The sequence below is a fragment of the Neolamprologus multifasciatus genome, chromosome 12, assembly GCF_963576455.1.
Source record: "Neolamprologus multifasciatus chromosome 12, fNeoMul1.2, whole genome shotgun sequence".
Classification (NCBI taxonomy): Eukaryota; Metazoa; Chordata; class Actinopteri; order Cichliformes; family Cichlidae; genus Neolamprologus; species Neolamprologus multifasciatus.
In genome coordinates, this window is record NC_140450.1 from 19272792 (window position 1) to 19289721 (window position 16930).

The window sequence follows — 16930 nt, forward strand, 5'->3', positions numbered from 1 at the left end:
TTGGCCAATCATGCGATGAAATGGAAACGCCTATGAACTACGGACACCACGAATGGACAAAAAAGACAATTCTGTCGTTTACCCTTGCTGCTGTTGCTACTGTGTTGTAGCTAAAAATGACATCGTTTGTCTTCAGACATCCTCTCCTTCGCGGCGTTCCAGGGACATGCAGGTTCATTAGCGAGTATCGGGCAAAGAGACCGTTGTTTACCCTGTTTTCAGTCAGAAGGTAGCTATACTGTACAGTCCTGTGTCAGCGTTGGTGTGCACAGTGTTGTGCTTCTGTTCGTGTTGTTCATGTAACTGTCTGTGTAACTAGTAAAACTGCTGGTTGGCATCTGCCATACAGATCGTTCCTAAAAATACAACAGAATTAAACTCAATGGCCACTTTGTTAGGTACTGTATTGTTGTTGACCATGACATCCCTTTATGACCAAAGGGTACCGATCCTCTTCTAGCAGGATAAGTTGATGTGCCATACCACTCAAATAATCTTAAACTAGTTTGTTGAACATAACAATGAGTTCACTGTACTTAAATGCCCTCCGCAGTCACCAGATTTCAATCCAGTAGAGCACCTCTAAAATGTGGGTGAACAGAAGATTGACATCATGAACGTGCAGCTGACAAATCTGCATCATTGTGTGATGTTAATATAGATCAAAATCTCTGAGTGTTGTTGTTGTTGTATCTATGCCACATAGAATTAAGGTTCTGAAGACAGGAGAGGGGACCAACTCGATTAAAGCAAGATGTACCTAATATAGTGTTCGGTGAATATATAAAAATGTTTAAACACCTTTCCTTTAATATCCCTCTTTTTCAAAACAGTTATGCCACTGGTGAAGACAACAGGGTGCCCAAAATATACACCAAAACAGGAGACAAAGGTTATTTATCATTGTAACTCAGACAACACTACCTCACTGTACTTTTGGAATAAGCAATATTTTAAAAAACTTTGTCTTGATTCCTTCTTAGGTTTCTCAAGCACATTTACAGGAGAAAGAAGGCCAAAAGAAGATCACATTTTTGAAGCCTTGGGGAATACAGACGAGCTGTCATCAGCTATAGGGTAACATTTCTACAATTCAAATAAGGCATGTCATTTTAGCATTTTTTTTATGATATGCCTTGTCTAAAGTTACATTCTTAACTTTTACAGGCTGGCAAGAGAGTTTTGCCTCGATAAACATCATACATTCACTCATCAATTGGACAAGGTTTGATTTTGTCATACTGCATTTCTTAACTTCTTTCAGTTCTTACACCATAAATTCAGAGATAAGGTTTGTCATCATTTGGCTTTTATCACCACAGATTCAGTGCGTGTTACAAGATGTAGGCTCCAACATTGCTACCCCTCGATCATCTGCAAGAGAAAGCCATATAAGTATGATAGCTTTGGCTAATCAAGTCAGTCTGTTTTTATTTATTGTGTCACATGTGATCACACTTTATTCTGTTTTTTGCAAGAGAGAACAAAATTTATTGCACAGCCAATTGTGGACTTGGAGACCTGGATTGATGAGTTTACAGAAGAACTCCCTCCTTTAACCAGCTTTATTTTACCAGTAAGCTGCGCACGTTTTTACAAATGTTTGCGTGTCCCTGTTGAACTAATATATACTCCTTTTTTTCCCCCCACAGTCTGGTGGGAAGAGCAGCGCAGCTTTGCACTTAGCTCGGACAGTCTGTCGGCGAGCAGAGCGCAGGTTAGTTTATGATCTATGTAAGGTCGTCCTGAATGACGAAGTAATCTGCAGTTGGTTCTGTTCCCCTCCCCATAGCGTTGCTCCAATTGTGCGATCAGGCGAGGCAGATCCAGATGTTGCCAAGTTCTTGAACAGGTCAGTGTTGTACCTTTAAAAAAAATATATGAAACGTTTCTTCTACTACATAGCTGACAAATATCCTTTCCCTCCCACTCAGGTTAAGTGACTACCTGTTCACAGTCGCCAGATATGCATCTATGAAAGAGGGCAGTGAAGAGAAAATCTACAAGAGGCCAGAATGACCAGTCTCATATGAAGATTAAATTAAAAGCATTACCTTTTGAGATGCATATACTTTATTCAAACTGTAAATACAATACATAGATTTTTTTTATTTTAATGCATTTTCCCCACATTTAATGTAAAAATCACAGGTCACAATAAACAGTGTACATCCAAAATATTTGTGTCCTATACATTTTCTATAAGTTTCAAACATACATTTAGACAAGTTAATATACAGTTAACACTTTTCTCCATAGAAATCCATTCTTGTTGATTCTATAATAATGCGCTTCTGTCTTCCATGGCCTGCTCATAACAAAAGTGGCAGTTTGTTTCATTCCAGCATGGCTGTCATTACCCTCCCACACAGTCACATAATCTGGCACCAGCCCTGGCTTTTCTGGGAAAGGCTGCTGGCCCATGTCATTAGAGACAGATTGCGGTCCTCGAAGGGTGGATAGCGCAGGTAGGTCACACATTCAAACCGTGCGCTTCGTAGCAGACAGGATTTCTTGTGAGAAAAGGTATCAAAGCTGTAGCGGCCATGGAAAGAACCCATTCCACTGGCACCTTCAAAGAAAAAAAAAAAAGGGGGGGGGGGTCAGTTGGTCAGACTGGCAGATCACTTACAGACTGTCCCACCATCAATACTACTACAGCTTAGACTTACCTACTCCACCAAAAGGTAGAGCCACCATCACACTCTGCAGGATGCAATCGTTAGAGCAAAAGCTTCCACTGCAGGTCTCACTCATGAGTCTTGAAATCACCTGCAGTGTCAGAAAAGCCACCAAATGATCAGAATAAATCCCCACAATGAATTCTGGCTTCAGTCCCCCCCTTCAATTTGCCTCGTAGACTTACCTTGCCGTTGGTGGAATATGCATACACACAGAGGGGCTTTTCTTGCTTATTGATAAAGCTAATAGCCTCATCCACATTGTCTACAGTCAAAATAGGAAGAACTGGACCAAAGATCTCCTTTTGCATGACGGGGTCTGATTCAGCCACATCTGTCAAAACTGTTGGGGCTTTAAAAAATTAAATAAAATTACAGCCATGTTAAAGCAATCTATTAAGTGCAATATGTGTCAAGGAATTCAGCTTTTCATACCAATATATTTCTCTGCTTCTATCACATGCCCACCCACAGCCACCTTGCCAGATCTCCATAATATATCTCTAGTACGGTTAAAGATCTCTAGATTGACTATCCGGCCAAAGCTACGTGACTCTTGGGGATTAGAGCCATAAAACTCCATCAGGCAGCACTTGAGGGCCTGCACCAGCCGAGCTTTGACATCTGTGTGGCATAAAATGTAGTCAGGAGCCACCAAACTCTGTCCAGCATTATGAAAACGTGCCCAAGCAATGCGCTGCACAGTGGTGGAAATGTCACAGTGCTGGTCCACGTAACATGGGTTCTTCCCTCCCAGAATCAAGGTGACGGGTGTGAGTGTACGGGCAGCAGCCAGAGCAATTTTGCTTCCATCCTCTTTGTTTCCTGCAGAGTGACAGCCAAGCTTAAACAGTGAACAATTCAAAGAACACTTCTTTTTTTTTTTTAAATTAAAGGATGACTAATAAAAATTACCTGTAAAGAAAACATGATCAAATTTGAGCTCAATCACTTCAGGCAAGTCACTCATGCCTGCAAGAATCGCATGGAAGCATTCCTTGAGGAAAACAAGAGTTTTGTATGAGAATTCCTTTTGTTCCCCCTCTTCAAACAAGCATCTCTTATAATTCAACTAAACTAAAAGCACACACAAAAAAAAAAAAAAAAAAAAAAAAAAAGCAATATCACTGGTGAGTCAGATATTCAGTCATGGATGACAAAGTGCTCAATTCTGAAATGCCAGATTTAAGTATCTCAAAGTGTAATCTCACCAAATGAAAGCTCATTTGATTACAGGCCAATAAAAGGGTACCTGCTCAAACAGATTCTTACAAAGGAGTCAAATTATTCTGGAAGCTAAAACTATGAAGTGTTTCACTCTCACTGTAGCAGCCAAAGTCAGTTATTCTTATGTTAAAGCAAGTGAAGTAAAAATTCATAGTGTACAGTCTAATCAGCTTCAGAGCAAAAAAAGAAAGTATTGCCTTTGATATTTTAAGAATACTGTAAGTTCTTGCAGGGAAAAATCAGTCCCTTTATGCTAGCTTACTCACATTATCCAAGTAGAAGGGAATTAGACGATGGAGAAGCTCTGTTGTGTGCACAGTAGACTCGGAAGGGCTGATGATTGCACAGTTTCCTACACAAATGGAAAATAAAACATCAGTTGCTGTCAGTTAGCCTGAGTGCAGGAGAACTAAATGATGAAATAATACTGGCTGCACCTGCTGCAATGGCCCCGACCAGTGGCACAAGGCACATTTGTACAGGACTACACCAGGTCCCAATGATAAGCACCACTCCCAGCGGTTCACTGATCACCAGACAGTCGTCCAGCGTGGTGGACTACACAGACCGAACAAATTACATTACAAGTGAAACAGCACAAGTAAAAAGCTGGTAAGGTTCATCATGACACAAACAGAAAAACCACATGAGCTCATTTAATTCCTTTATAAAGGGGCAATGCAACTTATGTTTTAATCTGCTTTGCAGGGCTCAGCACAATACATTTCTTTGTAGCAGTACGTGGAATGTTCTCTCGAAAAAGGTCATGATTAATCCCAGTAACATGATTGAAATGATTAAATGATAAACAACAGTCTTACCAGGTTCCTTTCCACTTTCTGTGGCTGCATCCACTTCTTTAAGTTGTTAATAGCATATAGAGCCTCATTCTTGACCAGGATCAGTTCAGACACAACCGTCTCAAACCGAGGCTGGTTAAAAACAGAGTAGACGAATATGAAGTCAAAGAAAAAAGAAAACACATTTGACTCCACCATCAGTTCTCACTATTAAAAACAACAACCCTGCAGGAAGACCGCTTCGGCCCTGACCTTATGGAGGTCCCTTCCAAGTGCATCCACAAAGTCACACTCGTGTTCCTCCAGCATCTGCACCACAGCCTCCAGCTGAGCCAGTCTGAAGTTCTCCTTCAGAGTACGTCCAGCTTGAAAGGCGACTCTAGCCCTCCTCAGGAGATCCACGCTTTCCAGCGGATACGTCTTCAGACAGGGGTCCCCGAGCCTGGTCCTGTAACAGTACGGTAGTTTTAACATCACAAGGCGAATGCGCACAATCAGTCCACACACACACACTTTTATCACTGCACCTTCTGCATGTTAGCCGTCCATGTCTCTGACAAGCAGAGCACGCCTTTACTTTTCCACTCATGTCTGTCTGTGTCAGTCAATAAATCTCTACCGCTGGCCTTTCCGAATGAACCAGTGTGAAGTTAGGGTTAGTGCACCCGCTCAGCAAGAGCCTCCCACCGGCATATACTGAAAATCCGAATAACTGCAGTGCATACAGTCAGGTGATGCACATAAAACTAACAAAGCTGAACGCTTAAACTCAGCCACCCAGAACAGCTGTATCTAATCTAAGGTCATTTGCAATAATAAGTCTCAATTTCTCGCAAGTAGGCCAAAACAAAGGTCTTTTCACTTATTTTTATTTTTTACCTGCACAGCGCCTTAAACCATCGTGCTGGAGTCGGACTCGGCGGACGGCTCATGGTTATTGAGAAGCTTCAATCTCAGGCAGCAGCCGGAGTAAAAACGACCAGCAGCTTTCCCAGCAGTACCGTCCACCTCTCATGAAGGGTCACACGGTGCAATCAGAGAGAGCGCGAGAGAGAGTTGCTTCAGACGAGCGTATTTACACGATAATCCCCCAACCACGGTATTCAAGGGAACCAGAAAATGTACCAATCCCACAGCCTGATGTTAATGTCACATGCATTCTGTGAATTACCAGCCTTTTACAGAGGCCTGTGTCTCGGGCCCATGCGTGTTTCCACTGTTTGCTTTTTCTTTTTTTTAAACAGGATCTCGCTCTACAGGTGTTTGTAATCAACTAATTAACGAATGAAAAAAAAAAAACACAAATTGTGATCAAATAATTTATATAACACTCGTGTACACGATTTAACATTACAGGAGGAGGTATCTTACAAATGGACAAATCTTACATGGGATATTTTAAATCAATAATGCGCCTTACTATAGTGCAGCGAGATTCATAGACATTCACTTTTAAAAAGAGAAAGGGGGAACAAAAAAAACTTACAAAGAGCGGTTGAGAACATTTCCGGGATAATTTCCTTTTATTTATTCATTTGTTGTACTAAAAGAGTCAGCATCAGCAATCACTGGTACACTCAAAGTCTTCTCTTGACATCATTTAAACAGATGAGCTACCTCATCGGGAGACAGACAAGCATGTGAGGTATCTTTCACCACTCTTGCACACTACCACACACGCACTCGTGAGCAGTTGCAGTAGTGTGTCATATAAATCCATTTGAAGTGCTTTCAGCTCTTGCTCAAATACTTTAAGGATCCCCTTAACTGATTTGTCAGGTTTGATTTTAACATCATTTAACATCATTATTAGATTATTAGATAAATTTATTACAACCAGTCTTATGTGTATATATGTAATGGTTGCATTTCCATTATAAATCACTTATTTTTTTCACGAGTTAGTGGCCATCATATAACTTCTTAGAAACATGGTTACATATTAACAAAAATCTCAATTTTCATTCATGACAAAAACTTTTTTTTGCATAATAAAGAACTTTGTTAAGATTTGACTTTTTACCTTCTTCTTCTATCGCTTTTAATGATGCAGTCCTTTTTTTCCCTCCAAATAACCAAAAGTCTGTGCCTGGACTTTCTGCTGTAAATGAACCCTGTGTAAGGTAAAAAATTTTAAGCTTATAAAGTCACATTCACTCTCATGTCCCTTTCCCCCTCCCTCCCAACTGCCACAAACAGCAAAATTGTGTGCAACGTTTCCAAGGGAACATCATCAAGTCAAGCGGTCGCATTTGGTTGACGAACCAGTCCATGACATCATTCTTTTCCGCATGGCTTCAAAAGTCCACAGAGATCAGAGAGCATTGTAGTGAAGCCCTCCGCGGTTGTTGTGGTATTACAGTGGTTCCGCTCTGTGTTGCTCCTATAAGCAGAGAATATATCCAGGACCATAGCCCCCACATTTCTATGGCTTGTTTCCAAATCGTGGTTATTGGTTATGGTTGAAACACAGTCAAGCGTGTGAGCAACAGGTGACGACGATTCGTGAGGCACTCGGCATTAATCCAAGGTGTAGTGAGATTATTTATTTTTCCCTAGCATTAGATACACAGAGTAAGAAGACTGGTTTGCTTTGCTCTTCTTCGTGTTTTTAAGGTGGAAGTTGTGCAACATGGAACAGCTGCAAACACAAATACTGACAAAACATTTCCAGTTCTTTTGGTCAAAAGTAACTGATGCTACAGAAACGACATCTTTCTTTCTTTTCTTTTTCTTAAATCGAAGAGTAAGATCAAACCTTTTAGGGGATTATTTGCTGCGTCACTGGAACTGAGGCAGATTGTTGGTTTTTAAGATCTACTGGGAACATGAAAACCAGAAGGCCAACGTCTCTCTCAGGTGGACCCAGTGTCTTTTAGTGGGGAGAAAAGGGACAGAGCTCAAAAACTATTTTCCTTAAAAACGGGACATAACGTAACGGACAGGATCGGCGTTATGAGCCACCACTCCTTCAAGGAGACTGAACACAAAACATTGATTTGTCTTCCACTTATACGAGAAGCATCATGTTCAGGAAAGACACAATAAGACTCATTCAATATAAGCTGAAGGGTGCCGGGATAATGGAATGCAAGCTTACAAGTAACAATGCATCGCTTAGTTTTACACAAGTGAGTCGACAATGTGTGTAATGGCTTGCATTGCTTCTGTATTGCTTTCCAGTTCGCTTAAAGTGGGAGTGTTAGACTCATTATTCTGTTAAGCCTGAGAAACATGTATACTCAGTTTCTGGAGGGGTAAAAAGAGAGAGGAAGATGTTAGAAATTGGATTGTTCTGCAGAAACAGCATCCCCCTTTTGATGGGAGACACAGCTTAACTGGAGCTCACTCCCTTAGAGCTCATCCAGATTATAAAAGAGACAAAAAAAAGAAGTAAAGGGTCCTTCAAGAGTCCTGTTTTGTTTGAGTGATGCCCCTTTGATGTTAAAGGCTCCAACGCAGGTAAGCTGAGCCTCTTGCTTGGTATCAGACTGTATAATACAGCCCTCCTGTGCAGATTGTCCTGATGCAACAGAGTTAGGAGAGCTCAAAGCCTGTGTTCATACTGATAGCGTAGCGCAGCTTGTCACGTAGGATGCTTTTCTTGCTGTAGTTGGGGAGCTTGAGCAGGTTGAAACAAGTAGATGAAGTCGGAAGTCGCCCACCAGGCTCCCTCTTTCGGATGGTGAAGAAGCCCCGGAGGACACTGCCGAGGGTGTCCCCAGTGTCCTACACACATCGGAGAAAATGTCAAATTCATCAGAACACAAGGACACAATCATAACACAGGAATTAACCTAATAATTACATAACAGATAAGTGTCAATATTGGTATCGACCTTTAGGTTTAACTTAATCAACAGCAGAAGGCTTGACAGCCATCTTTATACACAGTCCTTTATTTTCAGGAGTTCCAATCAAATATATCAGGACAAATAAACACAATCATAAATAAAATGTTGATGTTTAACAGCTTATGAAGAACCTTTCAAGGCTGAAACTCGCTAAGATCAATGTCTTTCCTCCTTTGTGATGATTTGTCTGGGAAGTTGGTGTTTGTTAGCTTAAATTTTGTCTTCAGCAAATGAAATACAGCGATCCCACTAAGAACATAATCTAATTAATGTAAATGATTCAGGCAACTGTCTGCTTAACCTTGGTTCTCCAGGCTGAATCTGAATAGAAATTGTAGCCCTCTCTAGATTTTAATTGTGCACATCAGAGCTCATCCAGCTCTTTCTTCTTCTGTCATATAATACCATCCCACTACCTCCACTATTGTTTATATACGATGTTTGCTTAACATAACAAGCCATTTCAGGGATTCTAAATTACTTTTTCCTTCCTGTCTTTCTATTACCTTTAACCTTTTATCTAAAATGAAATGTGAATACCTTCTTTAAAGTTTGCACTGCTTTTTGTTATATAATTGTGGTATTATATACTGTGTTAGTGTCTAAAAATATATATTCCTAACTCTTTTTTTCTTACCTGATCATCTGAAACTTCCACACAACGGATGGAGAAAGGCGGTTTGAGGTAGGCAAAACCTAGAAGAGGTGGCCTGGAGCAGCTGGTAACAAACTGAAAACACATTAAAAAAAGATAATAAATGGTTAAACTATTGTGGCACCAATAAAAAAAAATTATCTGGCTCAACAAATGACACCTTACTTTGAGGAACATAGCCCTCTCCTCAGCACTGAAATCGCTGGACAGGATGTCCCACAGCCAGATGATGACACGATGGCTGCTGTGAAAACCTCCATAGTAGACCGTGTGTTTCCTGAGAATGATGAACATATTTAACTTTTTGTACAAACAGAAAGCATGTACTACAAGCAAAAGACATCCTCCGTATTCGAAGTATGACAAAAAAAAAAAAAAAGACAAAAAGGTAAAATGGTACATACTTTAGGTCATCTAGATCAATCTCCGCGTTATCTCCTGAAATGAGACGCTGAACCTCAGGGGTGGAAAACATGTGCAACCACTCCGGATTAATGATGCTGCGGAAGCCTCGGATGAAAGCAGCCGTCTGCTCCTTAATTTGTGTGTGCATGCGGAAGTGGGCCATGAGGTGGATGTAGCTGATTCTGCAGGACATGACAAAGATAACATCATCAAGATAACTGGTGAATTCTACAGAATACAAAAAGTCAACAAAACAACATTCCAGACATGAAGTGCTTCCATATCCTTTTATTGTTTTACCGAATTTAAATGCACATACTTGTTTTCATTGGTAACTGGCATGGTTTTTCCCCCAGGTATCAACTCATGACAGACGAGCTACAATGAAACATACAGTTAACTCTTAACTAATGTATTTTGTATATTTATAAATTAAAATGTATAAACATATCCCATCCTTACCTGCCCCATAACATCCTCATCATAGGATAACGTCAGCCCCAGATCCCCTACATCTCCATCATAGCGCTGAAAACAAATCAGAAGTGAAATATGCCCTGGATATCAGACACTGAAATACAACAACGTGAGCTGCAAATTGCAAAAAAGACAAAGTCAAAAGTGTGTGTAGCTACCTTAATGGAAGTGAGGTTCTTGTAAAACTCTGAATCCAGTGAGGGAAGCTCATCAATGGAGCTGTAGAAAGTGCTGTGGTGGTGACCCAAGACTTGGCTAAGGAAGAACGAGGCAAAAGGGACGTCCACAACAATGCCCTGAATAGGCAGAAGTGACAGTGAAACACTGAAGCTCAACCAAACATTTTGTTTGAAATGTATTCAAAGATCTTACAGACATGGTATATTTTAGACATGACACGTACCTCATATACAGCTTTCCCAAGCATCTTCCCCACAAACTCAAACAGCTGCAAATGATTCTCATGGATGTAAGATGTGGGCGAAGGATACAGCCTCTCGTTTCCACTTGTGGTCTACAACAAACAATCATCACAACATATTCAGGAAAAAAAGAAAAAACACTGAAATTTCACTACTTAAGGCTTCATGTTTGAAGAATGTCAACTATTTGTTTGAGTTACCTTAAAGAGGTTGAGAGCAGGATTAAAGACTTTCTTAATGATCTCCTCTAAAAACTCCTTGAAGACACCATCCTGGTCGATTCCAGCCTCATCCACACCCAGGTCGTTCACAAACTTCACCCGAATTACGCCTTTTATGGAATTCACTGGTAACCGGCGCAGTTGGTCATATCCATCCTTAAGACAGGGAAATCCTGGTTTTATTAAGGAACAATATATTTGCTTTCGTCCAAGTAAATCTATTTGACTGGCTGAAGCCATACCTCTAACATCCGCGAGCGCCGAATGGTAATATGGGTGACATGCGGCGAAGCAGAGCTCGTTTCCACCAGTCCTAAGCTTTCTTTCTCCTTTGTAACAATGTTCCTGAACAGCAGCACCCTCTAAATTGAGAGAAAAAATAATTACACAACTGACCCCCCTCTCACTGCTATAAATGAAAGAATTCCATTTACTCACATTTTTATGTGGGATAACGTGTGGGATGTACTGGAGTAAAAGCTGCGCTCTCTTCTTGCCTTTCTCCAACTCTTGGAACAACAGGCTAGGCTTTAGATCCCTGAATGCAACAGCAGCAACATGTAAAGATGTGCTTATAAAAAAATGTATATCACGTAAACATGTCATTCTGAAACACAAGGCTAGTCATGCTGTTTGTATTTACTTGCGCAGCCAGTGGTCGTCAGGGGTGAACCTTCGCCTACAGTCTCGCTCATAAAGCACCATCAGCCAGCCATGAACACTGTGGAACAACTCCAGTTTCTCTCCCTTTGCGTTTTCTATTAAACACAAAATACACAACAGACGTTTCAATAAGAAAGCATGACCTGCGTAACAGGTGCCATTGTGACACCGCACTCACCCAAGATGCCATCCCATATCATCTTGTACACAAATGTGTTCAGAAAAGAGGAGATAGTAACGAGTTCCTCTATCTTGAAGGACGTTTGTTCTTCATATACTTCAATGTCATCCAGAATTCTGTAACACATTGAAGGTGCGTCATAAAATGCTGCAACCACCTTTTAGAAAGCATGGCTAATGAAAGTAAATAAGTAATCTGTGAAATTACGTGATAAGGTGCCGCGAGCAGTCACAGAAGAGCATGAGCATAGCAAGGAGCTGTTTTGACTCTTCGGTGTCATTGTTCAGACACTCCATGAAGAGTTTGAGGCCTCCCTGAGGACCCAGCTCACAGATGAAAGCCCAAAGTTTGGGCAAAAGGTCATCAAGATGTGTAAGACCTTTAAAAAAAAACAGAATGAGCAGAGACTGAGTATTGTATCCTTCGTACTTTCAAGTTTAGATAAAATACCAGATCTTTGGACTGACCAGTGAGTATCTGGAGGCGTATTTGCGTCAGTGTAGACAGTGCGGTCTGGTAGAGCACACAGATGCTGCACACTTTCTGAACTTCAGCTGAGTCGACCCGCTTCCCCCCGACTGGTTTCAGGATGTTACGCACAGAGGCTGACTTCTGAAATGCTCGTTTGAAAAGGTCTTTAAAAAAAAACAAAAACAGAGACACAGGAGTTCAAAAAGTATTCAAAACCTTTATTAAAAAACAAACAAACATTGTGCTTATTTAAAAATATCACAACAGAACTTACTTTTAACTGGTAGGTTATTTTGTGAAGTGCTAGGTTGCGGTGGTGGGGGAGTGGGCTCCTGACTCTCCAGCTTTTTAGAAAGGACGTCACTGAAAAGAGTTCTAATAACAGGCACGCCCCACAGGTGCTGAAGCTGTTTTGTTACCAAGGGCATTGACTCATTGAGACTGCAGAGAACAGAAGACAAATAAGGCAAGTGGGAGAAAATAGTTAAGTACACTATTTCTTTCATCATTTTTTTTTAGCAAAAGAAAAGTGAAAGTATGCAAGAATACAAACATGTAGACATATTTTCTTCTTCTTTTGGTTGTTCGCTTCAAGGGTCGACAAAGCAGATCATCTACCTCCATCTCACCCTATCTCGAGTATCCTCCTCTGTCACACCAACCCTCAACTCGTCCTCCTTCATGATATCCATGAATCTTCTTTGCAATGTTCCTCTTTTCCTCCTGCCTGGCAGCTCCATCTTTACCGTCCTTTGTCCTGTATATCTACTATCCTTCTTCTGCACGCTTCTAAACCACCTCAGCCCTGCCTTTCTCCAAACTGCTCTACCTGACTTGTCCCTCTAATCTTCTCTATCCTGGTCACTCCCAATTTAAATTTAATATCTTCAACTCTGTCACCTCCAGCTTCACCTGCTCTCTCGTTGGATGGTTGAACCCACGTATTTAAACTTAGCTTCATTATCTCTACTTCTTGTAGCTTCATCTTACCACCTGTCTCCTTGCACTCACTACAGATCACAATGCCATCTTCAAACATCATGCAGACTCTTGCCAGAGATCATCTGTCAGTCCAACCATCACCACCGCAAACCAGAAAAGGCTCAGATTCTGGGATTCCTGTGCCAGATGTAATCCCACTCCTACTTTGAACCGATCTGTAACTCCTACCACTCGCCTCACCACTGCACCACCCTCATATACCTCTCTGCCTATTCTGATTTCTTCGTGCAGTACTACATTTCCTCTCTTGGTACCCTATTATATGATTTCTCCAGATCCACAAAAACAAAGCACAACTCCTTCTGATCTTCTCTATACTTCACCATCAACACTTTCAAAGCAAACATTGCATGTGTATGATAGATTGTTTCATGTTTATTTTCTTCACGGACTATATACATAATGTATTAATCACATAAAGGGAAAGTGCTCTTTCTCAGCATGAAGCCATACTGCTGCTCGTTGATCATCATGGCTCTTCTTAAACTAGCTTCAACATCTTTTTCCCACATATTCATGCCACGGCTCATCAACTCTATCCCTCTGTTGTTGCTACAACTTTGCACCTTTGTCCTTGAAAATCGGTTCTCCATTGCACTTCACTCAGGTGTCCTTTCACTCTCCGAGATTGTCTTAAACAATCAGGTTAAAAAGTCCAGTGCCCTTTCTTCTAGACATCTCCATACCTCCTTAGGTATGTGAAATGGGCCAGCCATATATGTTAGCTTAATACACTGTCTAAGTTTTGAATTGAAGCTTTGGGAATCACTATTCCAAGTGAATATGAACTGATTCATATGATTTAAACAAACATGAAGCATTTAACTTACCCATAGTCCACAGTTTGAGAGAACCAGCCCAGCACTTGGTGCCAGTGAGTTAGGTTGGACTTCTTCTGGGATACATATCTCTGGCAGTAGGACAGCATGTCAGTCAGGTCCTTCACAAAGTGGTTGGCCTCCTCTTCAAGCACTTTCTCATTAAGGTAGCCTAAGTGAATTAGGTTTCCTATCAAAAATGAGAAGGAGACATTTAAATAGATATTACTTAGTTGTTTATTAATTTGTACACAAGATGCAACTGACTGAATGTGCACAATTCTTTGAACCAAAATACTATACCTAGTAGACACAGTGTGTGGCTGCCCTCAAGACACACACAGATATCCGAACACTGTTCTTCTCTACTGAGAAACAGAATGAATTTTCGCAGCAGGTCATGCGTCTGGATAGATCCCATGCACTGTCAAGGCAAAGAAAATATTAATAAATACTTCCTTACATTTTATTACATTGTCTCACTATGCAATGAAAAACACACATCACAGTGCTTTCACCTCTGGAGTAAGCCCACTGAGGTGGGTTATGATGGCTGGGACTGACATGATGTGGATGAGGAATGATCTCAGCAGATTCTCAGAAAAGTGAGCAGCAATGACGGGCCTGAAAAATACTTGATTTAGTTACAAACGTAGCCTGAAAACAAAAATATAATTTATAAACAGAACAAACAGACATAACACAACAGCAATTAACATGTCTCCTCTACTTAATTAAAGCTGAAATATTAGCTTACCTTAATGACAAAGTGAAAATGGCTGTCAGAGTGCCTTTGGACAGAGACGGTTTAGAACGAGCCAAGCCATTGGTCAGTAAGATCTAAAGAAGAAAAGCTGACATACAGTGAGCCTTGCATTTCAGAAGAAAGGCAATGTCACACTATTTCAACGCATATCTTCATAAAAATGAGCAAATGAATCGTAATACTGAACCTGCAGTATTGAGTAAAATCCCTTTTGATTGAGATGGCCCATAATATTTTCACAAATCCTTGTCAAAGCAGGCCTGAGAGCCTCACCTAAAATATTCAGAGGAAATTATATTTTTCTTCCTTGCAAAAAGCAAGACCATGAAACATTTTCCAAAGCTTGACTTCAGGCTTACCCTTTCCCCTGACTATCCGCCAGGTTGATGTGTCCGTGAAGGTTACTAGCATGGTGAGGTACAGTGTCACCAGTTTGTTGTCCTGAAGTATGTCAGGCTGGAAATCACAAACCACGCAGTTATTTTTATTATTGCACATTTATAATGATAAAATATATAATATATATCAAAACCTATTTTCGAGCTTTAAATTAAGACTAACCTTTAAATTTTTCAGCAGTTGACAGCAAGTCCAAAGCACATCTTTTATCTGTTTGAGCCAGGGAATAGTGAGGTCTTTGGACAGAGCCAAGGAAACATACCACACCTGAGGGCCAAACAGCCAAAAAGCCATTAAGATGAGAATATGATTGAAAAAGTGTTCAGCATGAAGGGACTTTAAATGCATGCTTACCTTAGGTTCATTTTCAACCTCCATGCTGGCTAGGATAGCACGACAGAGCTTCTCAAACCTCTGAAAAACAAAATAAGAGCCACTTGAATTGCCGAGCAAATGACATGTGTATAAACTACTACTGCTAAGTTTACAGAACCCTCAAGGGTCTGTCAAAAGTGTCAATAATGGTAAGTACAGATATGAAACTCAACTTACTTTTACCAGCTATATGACAATGGTTATTATTAACATATTGATTTAAATACTTGTATAGCTGGTAACTCACCATCTTATCCTCTTGGCAATATATGAATAGTAATTTGCGGGCAATTTTGAAAATTGAAAGTGCATTTCTTTTAGATGTCCCAGCTTCAGAAACTTGAAAGTAGTCATCAGTCTCTTTCCTGTTTAGAGAAGAGGGGAAACACACACACACACACACGCAATGAATATAATATTCACTCATTGCATCTATGGTAAAAGCAGTGAACCAAGCTCTGTAAAATCACAGTTTTCTAAGAAATCTGCAACAAGAAACCAGTGATCACCTATAAAGCGCTATACAAATACAGGCCATTTACCATTTACCTTATTTCCTTCTGGAGCCTGCAGCGACATATAAATCTTCTGACCAGAGCTTGAATGATAATTGCTGCTCTCTCCTTCTCCTTCTGCCCCTTTCTCTCCTCTCTGGCCTGCCTGGCTTTGTCCAGGAACTCGGACTTGGAGCTTTGAGGTACACTAAACATCGTGCACCCTGGGAAGAAATTATTCAAAATCGTTTGACCGCTGTACAAAAACTATGCATGTGCAGTTATTGATGGCATTTTGGCAGTGGTACCAGCGAAAACATCCGCTCTTTAGGAAGTCTGTGATAAGACAACATCTATGTTGTTTTCAGTAAACTTACCTGCGACAGTTAAATTCAGAGGATTTTGTCTGTCCTTTGGGCTCACCTTCCGCTATAGCTCCTCAGTCATTTGGGTGTCCATGAGATCCATGCAGGAGAAGAGCAAATTTATTTATTTATTTAAAAAGGAGGCTAACTTGCCATCTCCGGAGCGACACAGTAAAAATCGAGCAGTGCTGGTTAGCACATAGGGCTAGTTAGCTACTTGCTGGATTAATACTGATCCGGGGTGAATTTATTCACATCAATTTCGAGATATTTCTCATCACAGCGGGCTTAGATTTTATCTCATGTCAATGACAGTCTCGCAAACGCCGCGAACACACCGTTTCGAAATGTAAACAATGAGAGGAGATCAGTACATTGACTGCTGCCATTAATCCCCTGTGTCGCATTAAATGAGTCCGGGTAGCGTTTGTCTCCAATTATAACTCGCGATTCGAGAGTCGGTATTAATAAAATGTCTGCTATGTGGCAAGCTATCTTGGGTGGTATTGTGACAACAGCAACTTTGTATTTCTGGCGTTGAATAAAGCTACAACCCAGTATGTTGGGTGGGTGGAGGGGGGACTATTATCCCTGTTACCCCTTAAAAAGCGGAAATATTTTAATGTAATTAAAACATTTTTTTTTTTCAAATAT

General features: G+C 40.7%; 3 protein-coding genes across 5 annotated transcripts; 1 reads left to right on the forward strand and 2 right to left on the reverse strand.

The window, feature by feature from the left end:
- Positions 1-28: 28 nt before the first annotated feature.
- Positions 29-3514, forward strand: mmab (metabolism of cobalamin associated B). Of its 2 annotated transcripts, XM_085180923.1 has the most exons (9): positions 31-229; positions 834-892; positions 984-1077; positions 1168-1225; positions 1323-1395; positions 1479-1576; positions 1653-1717; positions 1793-1852; positions 1935-3514. In XM_085180923.1, the coding sequence occupies exons 1-9, from the start codon at positions 117-119 to the stop codon at positions 2017-2019; spliced, it is 705 nt and encodes a 234-aa protein (XP_085037049.1). In that variant the 5' UTR covers positions 31-116; the 3' UTR covers positions 2020-3514. The 2 variants fall into 2 exon arrangements, with proteins under 2 accessions (XP_085037048.1, XP_085037049.1); XM_085180922.1 differs by having other exon boundaries at positions 29-229; positions 1653-1852.
- aldh3b4 (aldehyde dehydrogenase 3 family, member B4) lies at positions 2056-5945 on the reverse strand. Of its 2 annotated transcripts, none has more exons than XM_085180915.1 (10): positions 5588-5945; positions 4961-5156; positions 4730-4840; positions 4346-4466; positions 4175-4260; positions 3597-3678; positions 3117-3506; positions 2867-3033; positions 2673-2772; positions 2056-2572 (listed from the first exon to the last, which is right to left on the reverse strand). In XM_085180915.1, the coding sequence occupies exons 1-10, from the start codon at positions 5638-5640 to the stop codon at positions 2373-2375; spliced, it is 1506 nt and encodes a 501-aa protein (XP_085037041.1). In that variant the 5' UTR covers positions 5641-5945; the 3' UTR covers positions 2056-2372. The 2 variants fall into 2 exon arrangements, with proteins under 2 accessions (XP_085037041.1, XP_085037040.1); XM_085180914.1 differs by lacking the exon at positions 5588-5945 and adding an exon at positions 5236-5416.
- Positions 5946-6221: 276 nt separating this feature from the next.
- Positions 6222-16832, reverse strand: ube3b (ubiquitin protein ligase E3B). Its single transcript, XM_085180899.1, has 27 exons — positions 16289-16832; positions 15967-16135; positions 15665-15782; positions 15397-15456; positions 15205-15309; positions 15003-15099; positions 14831-14916; positions 14635-14717; positions 14396-14501; positions 14181-14301; positions 13890-14067; positions 12332-12498; positions 12054-12221; positions 11794-11965; positions 11584-11702; positions 11386-11500; positions 11181-11280; positions 10985-11104; positions 10722-10898; positions 10503-10613; positions 10258-10395; positions 10085-10150; positions 9942-10000; positions 9622-9804; positions 9383-9494; positions 9200-9292; positions 6222-8437 (listed from the first exon to the last, which is right to left on the reverse strand). Exons 2-27 carry the CDS (start codon positions 16125-16127, stop codon positions 8246-8248), a joined length of 3207 nt encoding a protein of 1068 aa, XP_085037025.1. The 5' UTR covers positions 16128-16135; positions 16289-16832; the 3' UTR covers positions 6222-8245.
- Between the last annotated feature and the right edge of the window lie 98 nt (positions 16833-16930).